Raw genomic sequence first — 19317 nt, 5'->3', positions numbered from 1 at the left:
CTTATCCTTAAATTTAGGTTGCATAATCCTTACTAGCACTTAATTTCTTTTCAGTGTATTTAGTCCTGTCAATGCCAAGAAGATGGACAGAAGTCATGGTTATAGTTAATATAATAACATTTAACATTAAACATAACAAAAACTGAATTATTTGTTAAATATATTAAATATTTTTTTAACTGCAGGATATACACAGTCTTACACAAGTTTACATACCCCTGAGTTTTTAACCTTCTAACTAAACATGTTTCTTGTTGTTGTTTATAAACCACACAAAAAAATTTTTGTTAAAAATTAACAAATACTTTGTTTTTCTAATTATTTTACAAAAATTAAAGCATGTATATGCATAGTTTATAATATTTTATTATTTAATTAAAATTCAAATTCTTTAATCGTATGTAAACTTGTGTGAGACTGTGTATATACATAAATGGATGGCTATCTATCAGCCGTTTTGGTTAACACGGCTAAAATCGATCTATTTATTCTGAGCACATTCACTTTTCATATTAATTTGATTTTCATTGTATGCCATCGCACGATAAATCCGTAAAGAGAAAATGTTAAACAAACGCATCGCATACCTTAAGGCGCTAATATATTTTGTAACCTTTAATCGATATGATAGTGGCAATCCACCATCAAATGCAGTTTAATTTGAAACTAGATGGACTAAATCAACCTTTAATGGCTTTTATTAATTATTTAGACTTCCCCATTAAAACTTGTACACAAAAATTATCATTAATTTTATTTATATATTTATTTCGTTTATAATATAATCGATTATAAAATAATTTAATTAATATTGTAATGATATCTGTATAAAATAGCTAGAGAGTATAAAATTTTTTAATTAAACTATTTACATGATTTATTTGATTGTTTCGATTGTTATCATTGATTGATTGCTATATGCTCCAACACAAATTGTTGGTGTGTTCTTTGATATAATTATGTAAAACAGAAAAAAAATAACAAAACGAAAAAAAAACACAAAAATAAAAAAATAAAAAAAAAAATAAAACTTAACAACAAAATATATTCTTCATTATTAAAAGAAATGAGCTGGTATGTGATAATCTATTTTGAAATACCAGAGAAACATATATAAGTGGAAAATACGAATGTTTATATATTGATTTGGTGATGTTTTTTAAATTGGTTGCATTCTATGAAGTGATTGTAATTCTCAACTACTTTTAAAGAATAAAAAAGTATAAAATAATCTATTTTGAAGAAATGCTAAATTATATCTGTTGCAATTTTGGTTGATCTTAAACATTTGTGGGAGCATCCATACCACATATAATCGATTTGACAACTGATGCAGCAGCCAGAGAGGCGAAATTTTGCCATTTGCGGGTTGTTGTACCATCTTTGTAATCGGAAATGCCTGGAAAATAGAAAACAAACGCATATTTTAAGGTTAGTTGGATTTCAATTTAGTCTAGATCAGTCCTGCGCTGGTCACAATTATCAAACGAATGAGGAAAACATACGGAAATAGTTGCTAAAAAAGTTGCTGAAGGCATTGGCTGTTGGCACTTTAGGGGAAAAGATTATGAGACGATTCAAAATACCTATGAGTCTATTGGTCGTCCCTTATTGATTATGCGGTCCCCTTTGGACTCATAGTATAAGCGAGTTCCAATGGAAAAATCTTCAAACAGTGCAGAATACTACACTGCGGATTATCACTGGATTTCACTCCAACACACCAAACCAGCATGTGAAGCATGAGTCAAAAATGCTCTCGGTGAGACAACACTGTGACTTTCTCACCCACCAGCATCTGCAAAAGTGCATTGGAGTATACTACCCAGACCAAACCAGATCTAGGAGAGCACCGTCTGAATGAGCCAAGCCCATCCGGTTAGACTTTAGAAAGGACATACTTTCAATTAATCACCTCATCGACGATGACAGTGATAAGGGAATAAGGCCGACCATTGGTGGCCGTAATTCATCATTCATCTGTAATTATCATAATCTCTCGGGAGCCAACCAAGGTTGCCACAGTTGGTAGAATTCTATCTAAAATGGTAGATTTATACTGTTTGGTAGATTTGTTTGTTTGTTTGGTAGAATTCTTGATGTTTTCGTAGATTTCGCAAAATATTCTCCTCCAACTAACAGGTAACATACTTCACAAATTTTCCATATAAATAAAATCTTGACAAAATTTTCTATAGAAATAAAATTTTAACAAAATTGTCTATAGAAATAAAATGTTAATAAAATTATCTATAAAAATTTTAAGAAAATCACCCATAGATAATATTATCAAAATATAAATAAAATTTTGATTAAATAAAGAAATAAATTTGATAAAATTTTCTTTAGAATTAAAATTTTGATAAAATTTTCTATAGCAATAAAATTTTAACAAAATTTCTATAGAAATAAAATTCTGATAAAATTTTCTATAGAAATAAAATTTTGATAAAATTTTCTATAGCAATAAAATTTTGATAACATTTTTATAGAAATAAAATTTTGATAACATTTATATATAGAAATAAAATTTTGATAAAATTTTAACAAAATTTCTATAGAAATAAAATTCTGATAAAATTTTCTATAGCAATAAAATTTTGAAAAAAATTTCTATAGAAATCAAATTTTGATAACATTTTCTATAGAAATAAAATTTTCATAAAATTTTCTATAGAAATACAATTTTTATAGCAATAAAATTTTGATAAAAATTTCTATAGAAATAAAACTTTTATAGCAATAAAATTTTGATAAAAATTTCTATAGAAATAAAATTCTTATATCAATAACATTTTGATAAAATATTCTATAGAAATAAAAATTTGAAATTTTTTGTAGAAATACAATTTTGACAAAATTTTCTATAGAAATAGAATTTTGAGAAAATTTTCTATATAATTAAAATTTTAACAAAAAATTCTATACAAATAAAATTTTGACAAAATTTGCTTGATTTCTGATAAATTCTGATAAAATTTTCTATAGAAATAAAATTTTCTATAGCAATAAAATTTTGAAAAAAATTTCTATTGAAATAAAAATTTAACAAAATTTTCTGTAGAAATATAATTTTGATAATATTTTCTATAGCAATAACATTTTGACAAATTTTTCTATACAAAATAAAATTTTGATAAAATTTTCTATAGAAATAAAATTTTTATGGCAATAAAATTTTGATAAAAATTTCTATAGAAAAAAAATTTATAGCAATAAAATTTTGATAAAATATTCTATAGAAATAGAATTTTAACAAAATTTTCTATAGCAATAAAGTTGTGACAAAATTTTCCATAGAAATAATATTTTGGTAAAATTTTTATAGCAATAAAATTTTGATAAACATTTGTATAGAAATAAAATTTTTATAGCAATAAAATTTTGCAAAAATATTCTATAGAAATAAAAATTTGAAATTTTTTATAGAAATAAAATTTTGACAAAATTTTCTATACATATAAAATTTTGACAAAATTTGCTTGATTTCTGATAAATTCTGATAAAATTTTCTAAAGATATAAAATTTCCTATACCAATAAAATTTTGACAAAATTTTCTATAGAAATAAAAATTTAACAAAATGTTCTATAGCAATAAAGTTGTTTCTATAGAAATAAAATTTTGAAGAGATTTTCTATAGAAATAAAATGTGGATGCAATTTTTTATAGAAATAAAATTTTGACAAAAATTTCTATAGAAATAAAATATTGATAAAATTTTGACAAAATTTCCATAGAAATAAAATTCTGATAAAATTTTCTATAGAAATAAAGTTTCAACATTTTCTATAGAAATAAAATTTTAAACAAAGTTTCTATAGAAATAGAATTTTGACAAAATTTTCCATAGAAATAAAATTTTGACAAAATTTTCTATATAAATAAAATTTTGACAAAATTTTCTATACATATAAAATTTTGACAAAATTTGCTTGATTTCTGATAAATTCTGATAAAATTTTGTATAGATATAACATTTTCTATACTAATAAAATTTTGACAAAATTTTCTATAGAAATAAAAATTTAACAAAATTTTTATAAAATTTTCTATAGCAATAACATTTTGATAAAATTTTCTACAGAAATATATATTTTCTATGCAAAATAAAATTTTGATAAAATTTTCTATAGAAATAAAATTTTTATAGCAATAAATTTGTATAAAAATTTCAATAGAAATACAATTTTTTATAGCAATAAAATTTTGATAAAATATTTTATAGAAATAGAATTTTAAGAAAATTCTACTTGACACAGTGGGGGAGACACGGAAATATCTAAAGGAAAATAAAGATTTACTTATTCTAACTGCTGATAAAGGGGGAAAAACCGTAGCGATGTATAAAGACGATTATGAAATAAAGATGAAAAATATTTTAAGAGATATTTGTACATATAGACGCTTAAAAAGAGATCCGACATCAACACTACAAACCAAAAATAACAAACTGGTGGAAAAATTATTCAGAATGAACATCATTGACACCAACGAAAAATTAAAATTGATATGTAAAACTGCTAACGCCCCTCGAATTTATGGACTTCCGAAGATACATAAGGAAGGAGTTCCTGTAAGACCGATATGTTCTACAATAAATTCCCCCTCTTATGAACTATCAAAATATATTGTAAATATTTTGAAAATTTTGACGAAAGATTCCAAATATAATGTAAAGGACGCAATTGAATTTAAGAATAAAACCAGTAATATTAAGATTGAGGACAATGAAACAATGATCTCGTTTGACGTAGTATCTCTTTTTCCAAGCATTCCGGTAAATTTGGCGATTAAGATTATAAAAGAAAAATGGGACGAAATAAAGGACTATACGAAGATACCGATGGATATTTTTATAGAAATGTTAACTTTTTGTATAAAGGACTCAAGATATTTTGTATATGATGACAAGGTGTATGAGCAACGTAAAGGAATGCCAATGGGATCACCAGCTTCACCTATTATCGCCGATATTGTAATGGAAGTACTCTTGGACTCAGTATTGGAAAAATTGACTATTAAACCAAAAATAATGACAAAATATGTAGATGATCTGTTCTGTATTTTGAATAAAAATGACGTTCAGGCCACTTTATCAGCTTTAAACGCCTTTGATAGACAAATTCAATTTACGATGGAAACAGAAGAGGACAACAAGTTACCATACTTAGATACCATAATTTTAAGGCACAGAAATGGAATAAAAATTAACTGGTATCAAAAGCATACAGCCACAGGACGATTGATAAATTTCAACTCCAAACATCCTAGACGAGTTATAATGAATACGGCTACAAATTTTATAAGAAGAGTACACGATATCAGCGACAAAATATTTCATAAGGACAACGAAGATAAGATAAGGACCATATTGCGATTAAATGATTTCCCGAATAAGACGATTGACGACCTAATACAACATGTAAAAGAACAACAACATATCAAACATGACGAAATTGAACCCAAAATTTATAAACCCTTGACATATGTCCCCCAATTCTCGAAAAGATTCAAATCATCTAACATGCTAAATAAGGACAAATTTCAAATTGCACAAAGGACTCATAATACAGTAAATCAATTCTTCAGCAAGACAAAATCTAAAATTAAGAAAGAAGACAAGTCAAACGTAGTATATAAGATCAAATGCAATGGAAATGACTCTGATACTTGCCAAAAAGTATATATTGGTACAACGAAAACCAAATTAAAAACTAGACTCTCAGGGCATAAATCTGATCAGAAAGCCACTGATAAGTCCTTGGAGCAAAAGACGGCACTTGCAGCACATTGCACTTTAACAGGACACAAACCAAACTTTAAGGACGTAGATATTTTGACGCAAGAAACCAATTATAAAAGGAGATTTACTCTGGAGATGCTACATATTATAAATGTACCTGCAGAAAGACGAATGAATTTTAAGACTGATACGGACCATTGTGCACATATTTATAGAAATATTGTACAAAAATATAGAAAGACAGATTAGCTTTTAGTTGTAAATATACTCCCTTGTAAAGAAGTTCACTGTTCTTTAAATTTAAATGTAATTATCTGTGTTTTTCATGTAATGATATATTTTTTTGTTAATGTGATAAATGTTTTTTCTTTTTGTTTAAAGTAATTTCCCTGAAGACGAGCATCGGAGATGTCTCGAAATATTGGAAAATTTTAAATATAAAAATACAACTCAAAAAACAACAACATCTGTTTTTATTCACATGACCTCAAGCCGAACTAAGCAAATATAATTAAATTTTCTATAGCAAAAAAGTTGTGACAAAATTTTCCATAGAAATAATACTTTGGTAAAATTTTCGATAGAAATAAAATTTTGATGAAATTTTCGATAGAAATAAAATTTTGATGAAATTTTTTATAGAAATAAAATTTTAACAAATGTTTCTATAGAAATAAAATTTTGAAAAAATTTCCATAGAAATAAAATTCTGATAAAATTTTCTATAGAAATAAAAAATAAAAATAAATTTTGACAAAAATTTCTATAGAAATAAAATTTTGATAAAAATTTCTATAGAAATAAAATTTTAACAACATTTTCTATAGAAATAAAATTTTATACAAATTTTCTATAGAAATAGAATTTTAACAAAATTTTCTATTGAAATCAAATTTTGACAAAATTTTCTATACATATAAAATTTTGACAAAATTTGCTTGATTTCTGATAAATTTTGATAAAATTTTTTATAGATATAAATTTTTCTATAGCAATAAAATTTTGACAAAATTTTCTATAGAAATAAAAATTTAACAAAATTTTTATAAAATTTTCTATAGCAATAACATTTTGATAAAATTTTCTACAGATATATATATTCTCTATACAAAATCAAATTTTGATACAATTTTCTATACAAATAAAATTTTTATAGCAACAAAATTTGTATAAAGATTTCTATAAAAATTTCTTGGTAAAATTTTCTATAGAAAAAAATTTTGATGAAATTTTCTATCGAAATAAAATTTTGATGAAATTTTTTATAGAAATAAAATTTTGACAAATGTTTCTATAGAAATAAAATTTTGATAAAATTTTGATAAAATTTCCATAAAAATAAAATTCTGATAAAATTTTCTTTAGAAATAAAAAATAGAAATAAATTTTGACAAGACTTTCTATAGAAATAAAATTTTGACAAAAATTTCTATAGAAATAAAATTTTAACAAAATTTTCTATAGAAATAAAATTTTCACAAAATTTTGTATAGAAATAAATTTTTTTAATAAAAACTAAAAGTTTTATAAAATTTTCTATACAAATTAAATTTTGACAAAATTTGCTTGATTTTAACAAATTTGTCTACAAAAATAAAATTTTAACAACATTTTCTATCGAAATAAAATTTTGATGAAATTTTTTATAGAAATAAAATTTTGACAAATGTTTCTATAGAAATAAAATTTTGATAAAATTTCCATAAAAATAAAATTCTGATAAAATTTTCTTTAGAAATAAAAAATAGAAATAAATTTTGACAAGACTTTCTATAGAAATAAATTTTGACAAAAATTTCTATAGAAATAAAATTTTAACAAAATTTTCTATACAAATAAAATTTTGACAGAATTTGCTTGATTTTAACAAATTTTTCTACAAAAATAAAATTTTAACAACATTTTCTATAGAAATAAAATTTTGACAAAATAATAATTTGGTAGTTTTTAAATGAAATTATCTTCAAATTTTGGTTCATTGTTTTTGTGTCGAGTGGCAACCGTGGAGCCAACGTGGTTTGCATATCTGCCTTGCGTACATAGAGTCGTGCGTTCAACCCAACTTCGACCGAACATTGAAAAGTTTTTCAGCGGTGACATTTGTGAGTGTATCAATGCTTTTCAAAGTGGCTATAAGAAGGAAGTGCCTTGTCAATATAAATCTCATATTAATCAACCTCCTGGGATTGCATTCAGTTTCCGTCATGTGTTTCAAGATTCCATTTTGAGAGAATTTTACGAACCTTCGTCCGTATAACCATGTTCTTCACTTACCTTTCACCAAAATAAAACTCTCCCGACAATTGCCGATAATACTGTCCAACACTGAACTCATTTCCAAATCTGTAGCCAGAAGACCATATTTCTTGGAAAATTGTAAACGCAGATCATCATTACGCACCAAATCACGACCGGAACCAATAGGGCCCAAATGTAAACGGGATTTTGGTACACCATCGACACTATCCGCTCCAATGGGATGGGATACCTCAATAACTTCATTATTACCAATATTCATGAATAGTTTATCCGAATTGGCAGAGGGTCGATTGAAATCACTTTCGGTTTTTTGTTGTAAAAGATTAAGACCTTCTTTTAAATAAGTTTCCCAAGGACGTTTAACTTCCATATTAGCTTGGAGGCTTTCGGCAATTTGTTGAAGTGAATCATTAATGGGGAAATAGGTTTTCACATCTTCACCACTCTTGTAGACATAGACATAGGGTTTCTCAGATCTTGAAAAAAATTAATTTCGATTAGGAGAAATTTTAAATGGCAGCTTTCTCAACTTACCCATTGGTCAAAGCTCTTTGTTTATCCACATAGGAGATGACAACATCTCCCAAACGTACATGCTTCTTGTAATCGGTATAATGGGGAACTCCACCAGCCACACCCACCACAAAGACATAGTCCACTTTCTGGAATGTTCCCAAGAGGCGTGTAGTGGTATTTCCAGTAGCTGTCATAGCTTCACGAGTACTACCCACCGATGGTAGTTTAGTGCTAACAATGCGATGAGCACCGATATTACCCAAAGTATAGACATTCGATTCACCTGGAATAATTCAACGAAAATTATTATTAGAATATAGAAAAAAATCTTAAATGGTAATGGGTGAAAGGTGTGACGGACGGGTGGGTTACAAAATGGGTGCCATTAGCCGATGATAAATTAGGTTGCCTACTTTTAGGCACACAGAAAAAAATATTTGTTTAGTTTTCAATTAAGATATTAATTGATTCAATTAAAGTTTAATGGTAATTGCTGGAAATCACTGAATTGATCTAAATATAAATTAATTCGAATAATAATTTTGATCAATTTGTGTGATTAATTGTTGGTTTGAAAGAAAAAATAAATAATTCAATAATTTTTTTTAATTGAAAAACTAATAATGATCATCGACTATAACTTAAAAAATAGAATTGGCCAATTAAACAAAACAAATTAATTAAATTAAAAAATAATTAATTAAATTAAAACATTAATTAATTAAATTAAAAATGTTTATATTTGCAAAAGTAATTGACGAAAATTTAATTTATGGAAAATAAAAGAATGTTGGCTAAGATCTAATGTAATTCCATATGTTGCTGCCAGATCCAATAAATTAATTATCCCTGATGAGGCTGGAAATAATCCCAGTGAAACGTTGGATGGAAATAATGGAATAATTCAATACTTGTTTTATTCGCATTTTAAAGTGACTTTGAAAGCCCATTAAAAACATACCAAAAATTAAAATATAATTAATTAAATTAAAAACTTATTTAATTAAAAATTAATTAAAATTAAAAATTAATTACTTACATAAAACCATTAATTATTTAATTTAAAAAAAATACTTATTTGAATTAAAAAATTAATTAATTGAATTAACAACTTAATTAATTCAATTAAAAAATTAATTAATCAAATTAATTATTTAAATTAAATTATTTAATTACATTAAAAAAATAATTTATATTTTGAATAAAAAATTAATTGAAATTATTAATATTTTTACATATTCAATTACAATTTTAATTGGACATAGGTTTGTGATATTTTCTCTGTGGTTATTGATTTTTGAATGAAAAATAATTAAATAAATAAATTTTTAAATTGAAAACGATCGTCGACGATAATTTCAAAATATAATTGACCAATTAAAAAATTAATTAATTAAATTAAAAAATAATTAATTAAATTAAAAAATTAGTTAATTAAATTTAAAAAAATAGTCAATTACATTAAAAAATTAATTAATTAAATTACAAAAATAATTAATTAAATGAAAAGTTGATTTAATTACATTAAAAAATTAATTTATATTTTGAATAACAAATTAATTGAAATTATTAATATTTTTACATATTCAATTACAATTTTAATTGGAAGGTTTGTGATATTTTCTCTGTGGTTATTGATTTTTTAATGAAAAATAATTAAATAAATCAATGTTTAAATTGGAAACGATCGCCGACGATAATTTCAAAATATAATTGACCAATTAAAAAATTAACTAATTAAATTAAAAAATAATTAATTAAATTAAAAAATTAGTTAATTAAATTAAAACATTAAGTAGTTAAATTACAAAAAGAATTAATTAAATGAAAAATTGATTTAATTACATTAAAAAATTTATTTACATTTTGAATAAAAAATTAATTGAAATAATTAATATTTCTACATATTCAATTACAATTTCAATTGGAATGTCTGCATTATTTTCTCATTATTTTGAATGAAAAAAATTATTTAATTACATTAAAAAATTAATTCACATTTTGAATAAAAAAATTATTGAAATTATTAATATTTTTACATATTCAATTACAATTTTAATTGGAAATAGGTGCGTGATATTTTCTCTGTGGTTATTGATTTTTGAATGAAAAATAATTAAATAAATGAATTTTGAAATTGAAAACGATTGTCGACAATAATTTAAAATATAATTGACCAATTAAAAAAATAATTTATTAAATTAAAATATAATTAATTAGATGAGAACATAATTAGTTAAATGAAAAATTGATTTAATTACATTAAAAAATTAATTAATTAAATTACAAAAATAATTAATTAAATGAAAATTGATTTAATTACATTAAAAAATTAATTGAAATAATTAATATTTCTACATATTCAAAAACAATTTCAATTGAATAATGTCTGCGTTATTTTCTCAATGATTATTGACTTTTATTTGATTTTTCTTTTTTTAAATCAAACAAATTTTTATTTTAATAATAATGATCATCGACGATAACTTAAAATATAATTAACCAATTAAAAAAATTTATTAATTAATTAAATTAAAAAATTAATTTATATTTTGAATAAAAAATTTATTAAATTTAACGACAAAAGCAGTAGCCTGCATTGTTATCAGGCTAACATAAATAATATTAAATAATTAATATTTAAATAATAATGTTTGTGATATTACCTCTAAGGTTATTGATATTGTGATGAAAAAATAATTAAATTAATTCAATTAATTTTTAATGGAAATTGCTTGAATCACTAAATTGATCAACAAAAAATTAATTCCAATTAATTATTTAATTGGTTTAATCAATTTGTGCGATTGACTTTTGGTTTGAATGAAAAAAAAAATAATTAAAAATAATTAAATTTTAATTGAAATATCGATCGACTTAAAATATAATTAACCAATTAATAAAAATTAATTTATTCAATTAAAAACTTAATTTAGAATTTGAATAAAAAAAGTAATTGAAATAATTAATATTTCTACATATTCAATAATAATTTTAATTGGAAAAAGTTTTATGATAATTTTGCAGTAGTGATTAATTTTTGTTTTGATTACAAAAAAAAAAAAAAAAAACAAATCTATTAAGATTTTTAATTGATGTTGCTTATATTTTTTTCTGTGCCAAAGTGATTTAGAATAGTGCATGGACAACGACAAAAGACAACAAATAAATGGACCACAATGTGAGTTATATGCTATTGGAGTGAGGGCTATCAAAGTTTTATGAACTAAAAAAAAACAAATATCGAGTGAACAACACGACACACATGTCATGGGTTGGACGATAAATCCCAATACCAGAAATGAAACAGGTTAAATACAGGACAATATAGTGATATGTGGCTACAACATAAAAAGCTTTTTTGTTTTTTAAATCATTTAAATTCACAGGACATTAAGGATTCTAGATGGTATGGTATGTTTTTCCTTTCTTACCCATACGTCTTTTCTTTCTCTTTTTCAGAGAATTCGTTAGATTTGAATCTTTGTTAAGAGTATCTGATTATTTTGGAATTTTTGGTAATGAGTAGATTATAGGGCCAGAGGGGGAATATTGTAGTGGTTGTGGTATAAATCGTGGTAGTGGAGTATAGAGTATGTAGAATAAGAAATGTAGAAAAAAATAGTTTTGGTTAGTGTTGAAAATTACATTTTCAGTTTTCTTTTCTTAGTTTCAGTTATTTTGTAGCTTTTCTTAGTTTTTTTTTTCGAAAAAAAAATCAAATTTCCTTCTAATTTTTATTTTATTTTAGTGGAGTTCTTTTTTTTTAAATAACTTTTAGAGATCTGTGAATGAAGTATCATAATTCACCAGGTCTCAGTTTAATTGATTTGCTTTTTGTTTGGATTTCTTTTCCATACTTACCCACTGTGGTATAACGGACAAATGTCTCCTTATTCTCTAACATAGCATCAACTGCTAATTTTTCACAATATTGGGCTGTTATTATAGCAATGGTTGGTTGTTTATTCGATGCAATTGTGGGCATTTGTTTCACCACCTAAAAGTAGGCAACAGAAAATAAATGTCAATTTCAATTATGTTTTTTTGTGTAAATTGTATTTATTGAGTCTTTTTATTTACGTAACTGATACAATCAAAGGTTAGCAATGCAGAAATACACTGATTTAGAACCCAGTCCATGTTTAGCGTAACTACCAAAAATTATTTTGCAAATTAAAATCATATATGTATTCTAGGGAAAGTTTATTATCCTCTATGCATTCCCTTATAACGTGTGTATAAAAATCAGAACACAAGGAAGAAATCAGATCCATTGTTAAATTTATGCCTAGTGCTGTAAGGTAATTTGTGTTGTTCCAGTTGACATTAGTTTCTGCCTCCATAACCAACTTGATTAATACATTATTATGCAATTCCAATCTATTTACATATTTTTTCATCATATCTATTGCATATATCGGCATTGGAGCCATATTTGAATTTTCATAGATATATCTATTCGAGAAGCGTCTGTTTATTGTTCTGTAATTTTTCCCGAATGATTTTACGTTCTAAAATTCCGAATTCGTTCATAACTGTGGGTGAAATGATAAACCATATGGGACAAGCATAAAGAAGGGCCGGTCTTATCATTGTCTTATATAACAATAATTTTGTGGGGGTTGGTAATGACTTACTATAGAAAATGTTCGTATAATAATTTTTGATGTTATATGCTTTTGACAAAGCTAATCGCGCATGTTTATTGAATTTTACTAATTTGGTAAAAGAAATATCTAAGTATTTGAAATTATTATTGAAAGGTATCTCAGTATTATTTAAAACCAACAAAATTTGATATAAAATGATGCGAGTGGAATGATCGTGGTTTAGTTTATACACATCCTACTATACACACACTACGTCTAAAATACAAGTTAGGTAATTTTTTAATTTTATTTGAATTCAACCGGTGACAACACGGTTGTGCAATCCTTGTAGTTTTTTATAGAAATTGTTTATTGAAATACAATTTGGCAAAATTTTCTATAGGAATAACATTTCGGCAAAATTTTCTATAGAAATTTAATTTTGACAAAAATTTCTGTGGAAATACAATTTTGATGAAATTTTCTATAGAAATAACATTTTAACAAAATTTTCTAAAGAAATAAGATTTTGACACAATTTTCTATAGAAATAAAATTTTGATGAAATTTTCTATATATATAAAATTTTGACAACATTTTCTATAGAAATAAAATTTTGACAAAATTTTCTATAGAAATAAAATTTTGACAAAATTTTCTACAGAAATAAAATTTTGAGAAAATGTTCTATAGAAATAAAATTTTCAGAAAATTTTCTATAGAAATAAAATTTTGACAAAATTTTCTGTGGAAATACAATTTTGATAAAATTTTCTATAGAAAAAATTTTGACAAAATTTTCTAAAGAAATACAATTTTGACAAAATTTTCTATAGAAATACAATTTTGACAAAATTTTCTACAGAAATAAAATTTTGAGAAAATTTTCTATAGAATTGAAATTTTGAGAAAATTTTCGGCAAAATTTTCTAAAGAAATAAAATATTGATAAAATTTCAATAGAAATAAAATTTTGACAAAATTTTCTATAGAAATAAAATTTTGACAAAATTTTCTATAGAAATAAAATTTTGACAAAATTTTCTATAGAATTAAAATTTTGACAAAATTTTCTATAGAAATAAAATTTTGACAAATTTCCTATAGAAATAAAATTTTTACAAAACTCTCAATAGAAATAAAATTTTGACAAAATTTTCTATAGGAATAAAATTTTGACAAAATTTGTTATAGGAATAAAATAGTGATAAAATTTTCTATAGAAATAAAATATTGACAAAATTTTCTATAGAAATAAAATTTTGTCCACATTTTCTGTAGAAATAAAATTGTAACAAAATTTTCTGTAGAAAACAAAAAAGTTTTGACACAAAATATGTATAAAAATTAAATTGTGACAACATTTGTTATAGAAATAAAATATTTACAAAATTCTCTATAGAAGTAAAATAGAAAGAAGAGGAAGCACGCAAAATAAACCCAGCCAACTGCACTCAAATCGATGATTTGACGGTGGCAAAGGAAAAGATATATGTTTGTACGAATTTATTTCGGCATAAGTCGGCTATCAATGTAAAACTTTTTTAGGAAGGTTCAAGTGTGGTTCATTGTTGGGTTTAATGAACTGCCTGAATTTATTCTGATAATTGGTTCATAGTTTTGCTGCAAGTAGAGGATGCTGATGAGGAATGTGGTAATTCCGAAACGTGCGTCCATCCAACCATTTTGCAGTCTATAGGGCTTTGCCCAAATAAATTTGACAAACATTTTTTTCCTCGGTTGGTTAAGCTACACTTGTAGTTTAGTCAATGCATGGTTTTAAACTGAAATCAAAAAAACAACAACAATGAAATAAAATTTTGAAAAATTTTCTATAGAAATAAAATTTTGAACAATTTTCTATAGAAATAAAATTTTGACAAAATTTTCTATAGAAATAAAATTTTGAGAAGACTTTCTATAGAAATGCAATTTTGAGAAAAATTTCGGCAAAATTTTCTATAGAAATCAAATTTTGAGAAAATTTTCTATAGAAATGAAATTTTGAGAAAATTTACTATAGAAATAAAATTTTGAGAAAATTTTCTGTGGAAATACAATTTTGATGAAATTTTCTATAGAAATAAAATTTTGACAAAATTTTCTACAGAAATAAAATTTTGACAAAATTTTCTATAGAAATAACATTTTGACAAAATTTTCTATAGCAATAAAATTTTGTCAAATTTTTTTGTAGAAAAAAAAAAATTAACAAAATGTTCTGTAGAAAAAAAAGTTTTGACAAAAATTTGTATAAAAATTTAATTTTGACAAAATTTGTTATAGAAATAAAATTTTTACAAAATTCTCCATAGAAATAAAATTTAGACAAAATTTTCTATAGGAAAAAAATTTTGGCAAAATTTTGTATAGGAATAAAATTTTGTCAAAATTTTCTGTAGAAAAAAAAATTTGGAAGATTATTTTTGGTACGAGTGGCAACCGTTTCCCTCACTTGTCTACACGCAATCTTCTTTAGAAGAATAGTGCATCCATAATCAAATAGCAAATTTCATATGCTATTTGAATGATGCGCCGTTCATACAATAAAAAAATATTATTTGGACGACTTTTTGATTTTTAGAAAAAAATCCCAAAAAGCGAGATTTTAGAGCAAATATTTTAAATAAAATTGTTGACAAAATTTTCTATAGAAATAAAATGTTGACAAAATTTTCTACAGAAATAAAATTTTGAGAAAATTTTCTATAGAAATGAAATTTTGATAAAATTTTCGGCAAAATTTTCTATAGAAATAAAATATTGATAACATTTCAATAGAATTAACATTTTGACAAAATTTTCTATAGAAATAAAATTGTGACAAAATTTTTTATAAAATAAAATTTTGACAAAATTTTCTATAGAAATAAAATTTTGACAAAATTGTCTATAGAAATAAAATTTTGACAAAATTGTCTATAGAAATAAAGTTTTGATAAAATTTTCTATAGAAATAAAATTTTGACAAAATTTTCTATAGAAATAAAATTTTGACAAAATTGCCTATAGAAATAAAATTTTGACAAAATTTTCTACAGAAATAAAACCAAAAATGGTAGATTTTTTAATGTTTCATAGATTGGTAGAATTCTTGATTCCAACTACGAGGCACTTCCAATTTTCAATTGAAATAAAATTTTAACAAAATTTTCTATAGAAATAAAGTTTTGACAAAATTTTCTATAGAAATAAAATTTGGCAAAATTTTCTATAGAAATTTTGAGAAAATTTTCTATAGAAATAAAATTTTGACAAAATTTTCTATAGAAATAAAATTTTGACAAAATTTTCTATAGAAATATAGAAATAAAATTTTGAGAAAATTTTCTATAGAAATAAAATGTTGATAAAATTTTCTATAGAAATACAATTTTGACAAAATTTTCTATGGAAATAAAATTTTGACAAAATTTTCTATAGAAATAAAATTTTGAAAAAATTTTCTACAGAAATAAAAATTTGAGAAAGTTTTCTACAAAAAAAAAACAGTCACCACGGTTGCCACAGTGGGTAGAATTCTACCAAAAATGGTAGATTTTTTAATGTTTCATAGATTGGTAGAATTCTTGATTCCAACTACGAGGCACTTCCAATTTTCAATTGAAATAAAATTTTAACAAAATTTTCTATAGAAATAAAGTTTTGACAAAATTTTCTATAGAAATAAAATTTGGCAAAATTTTCTATAGAAATTTTGAGAAAATTTTCTATAGAAATAAAATTTTGACAAAATTTTCTATAGAAATAAAATTTTGACAAAATTTTCTATAGAAATAAAATTTTGACAAAATTTTCTATAGAAATATATTTTTGACAAAATGTTCTATAAAAATAAAATTTTGTGAAAATTGTCTATAGAAATAAAATTTTGATAAAATTATCTAAAGAAATAAAATTTTGACAAAATTTTCTATAAAAATAAAATTTGGACAAAATTTTCTATAGAAATAAAATTTGGCCAAAATTTTCTATAGAAATAAAATTTGGACAACATTTTCTATAGAAATAAAATTTTTACAAAATTTTCTATAGAAATAAAATGTTGACAAAATTTTCTACAGAAATAAAATTTTGAGAAAATTTTCGCAAAATTTTCTATAGAAATAAAATATTGATAACATTTCAATAGAAATAAAATTTTGACAAAATTTTCTATAAGAATAAAATTTTAACAAAATTTTCTATAGAAATAAAAAAATTATAAAATTTTCAATAGAAATAAAATGTTGACAAAATTTTCAAAAAAAAAAATATTTACAAAATTTTCTATAGACATAAAATTTTGTCCAAATTTTCTGTAGAAATAAAATTTTAACAAAATTTTCTGTAGATATAAAATTTTGTCAAAATTATCTGTAGAAATAAAATTTCGACAAAATTTTGTATAGAAATAAAAATTTTACAAAATTCTTTATAGAAATAAAATTTTGACAAAATTTTCTATACAAATACAATTTTGATAAAATTTTCTATAGATTTTTTGCCAAATTCTTTTTAGAAATAAAATTTTCTAGAGAAAAAAAATTTTGAAAAAAACCTTTTTTGAATGTAAATTTTGACACAAATTTGATCAAAAGTTTCATTTTTTAAATTTGGTAGATGTTTGGTAAATTTTTCTTAAAATTAAAATTTTGGTAGATTATTTTTGGTACGAGTGGCAACCGTTTCCCTCACTTGCCTACACACAATCTTCTCTAGAAGAAGAGTGCATCCATAATGAACTAACAAATTTCATATGCTATTTGAATGATGCGCCGTTCATACAATAAAAAAATATTATTTGGACGACTTTTTGATTTTTAGAAAAAAATCGCAAAAAGGGAGATTTTAGAGCAAATACATGGCAATCCTGATTTCATGCTTCAAACGTGCATGAATTTGTTGATTTTCTTAGTTTATTTAACTAACATACACAAGTGAGCTACCGTTAGGCAATGGTTAATATGTCCGCCTTTTATACAAAGGGTCATGGGTTCAATCCCAGTCTTGACCAAACACCAAAAAGTTTTTCAGTGGGGGATTACCCCTTCTCAGAAATGCTGGTGACATTTCTAAGTGCTTCAAAGTCTTTCTAGGTAGTTACTTAATTTTTAAATTTAATTTAATTTTATTAATTTTAATTTTACTGATCCTAGACTTAAAGATAGGTCGCTAAAAATGTATTTAGTTTAAAGAAGCCCCATCTTTGGCTCAATACCACAGTTGTGAGATCCAAAAAAAACTATCCTAATCCAACATAACGTCATATTGAGGAAATTTAAACTAAAATATAATAATTTATATGAACTCAAATAAAGTTCGATTGGATTTAGTGTTTAGTCGGCTAAGCATGAGTAACTGTTCATTGCTCTATTTACGGTATTGAAATGAAAGCTAACCAGTCTGATACTGGTTTAGGCCGAATCCCAAAATGTTTTTCAGTGGAAAGCCAAGCTTTTCTGTTTGCATACTTTTAGGCGAATATATAAAATTTTACAATTATTTCATCAAAAACAGCTCATTACTAAATAATATTGAAGGAAACCTAATTCAAAATTAGTAAGTGAACAGATTAATATTAAATGGAAATCTTGTTTATTTTCTCAAAGACATGTCATCTGAGTAAAAATTGAGTATTTTATTTATATTTAATGACAAAATAAAAACTAACATTTCCACGCTCTCCCTTTATTTTCACTTACCTTAATTTCTTTATCTTCATGATGGATTCTGGTATATGAATTATATTCCATTGATTTGATGAGTCCCCTCTCCTTGAGTGACATAAATACTAAAATAACATCTTGTTCCTCCCAACCATAGTCTCTGTGAAAATTGATGAATAATTAAACAATAATTAAAAAATCCAAGGCATTAATTAAAATCATAAAGAGCTATAGTACACGCAAATGTGCCACGCTTATTTATCATCGAAAAATTCTCAACTTACTTTGCCAAATCTTCAGGAGTTATGGGATTGGGATAGGCTTGTTCAATGAGTTCCAGTACTTTTTCCTGTGTCAATGGTGGAGATTCAAATTGGCTTTCATCCATGGACACTGTTTAGCATTGAAAAAAGAAAATATAAAAATAATGAATTAAAGAGAAATCGCAAATAATTGATTTAAATTAACATTAAGGCAATCATAACAAGACAAGAACGCTGTTTATTTTTTTTTTGTATATATGCTATTGGTTGTTATTAAAGGGGCATTTCAAGGT

The 19317-nt window shown here is 23.7% G+C and overlaps 1 protein-coding gene across 4 annotated transcripts in view; it reads right to left on the bottom strand.

Annotated features, from left to right (window-relative positions):
* Nucleotides 1–737: 737 nt before the first annotated feature.
* LOC142228019 (uncharacterized) overlaps nucleotides 738–19317 on the bottom strand; it is a 131158-nt gene continuing 112578 nt past the window's right edge. For 2 of the 4 annotated variants that reach the window (XM_075298280.1, XM_075298282.1), the window contains 7 exons: nucleotides 19046–19154; nucleotides 18798–18921; nucleotides 12386–12521; nucleotides 11956–12018; nucleotides 8540–8804; nucleotides 8021–8481; nucleotides 738–1399 (listed from right to left, as the gene is read on the bottom strand). In XM_075298280.1, the coding sequence (XP_075154395.1) occupies nucleotides 1281–1399; nucleotides 8021–8481; nucleotides 8540–8804; nucleotides 11956–12018; nucleotides 12386–12521; nucleotides 18798–18921; nucleotides 19046–19154 (1277 nt within the window). In that variant the 3' untranslated portion in view covers nucleotides 738–1280. The remainder of the gene's footprint in view (nucleotides 1400–8020; nucleotides 8482–8539; nucleotides 8805–11955; nucleotides 12019–12385; nucleotides 12522–18797; nucleotides 18922–19045; nucleotides 19155–19317) is intronic. The other 2 variants (XM_075298281.1, XM_075298283.1) reach the window with 1 other exon arrangement.

The sequence above is a fragment of the Haematobia irritans genome, chromosome 3 (genome assembly GCF_050003625.1).
Source record: "Haematobia irritans isolate KBUSLIRL chromosome 3, ASM5000362v1, whole genome shotgun sequence".
Taxonomy (NCBI): Eukaryota; Metazoa; Arthropoda; class Insecta; order Diptera; family Muscidae; genus Haematobia; species Haematobia irritans.
This window is presented reverse-complemented; position numbering and strand designations above follow the sequence as displayed.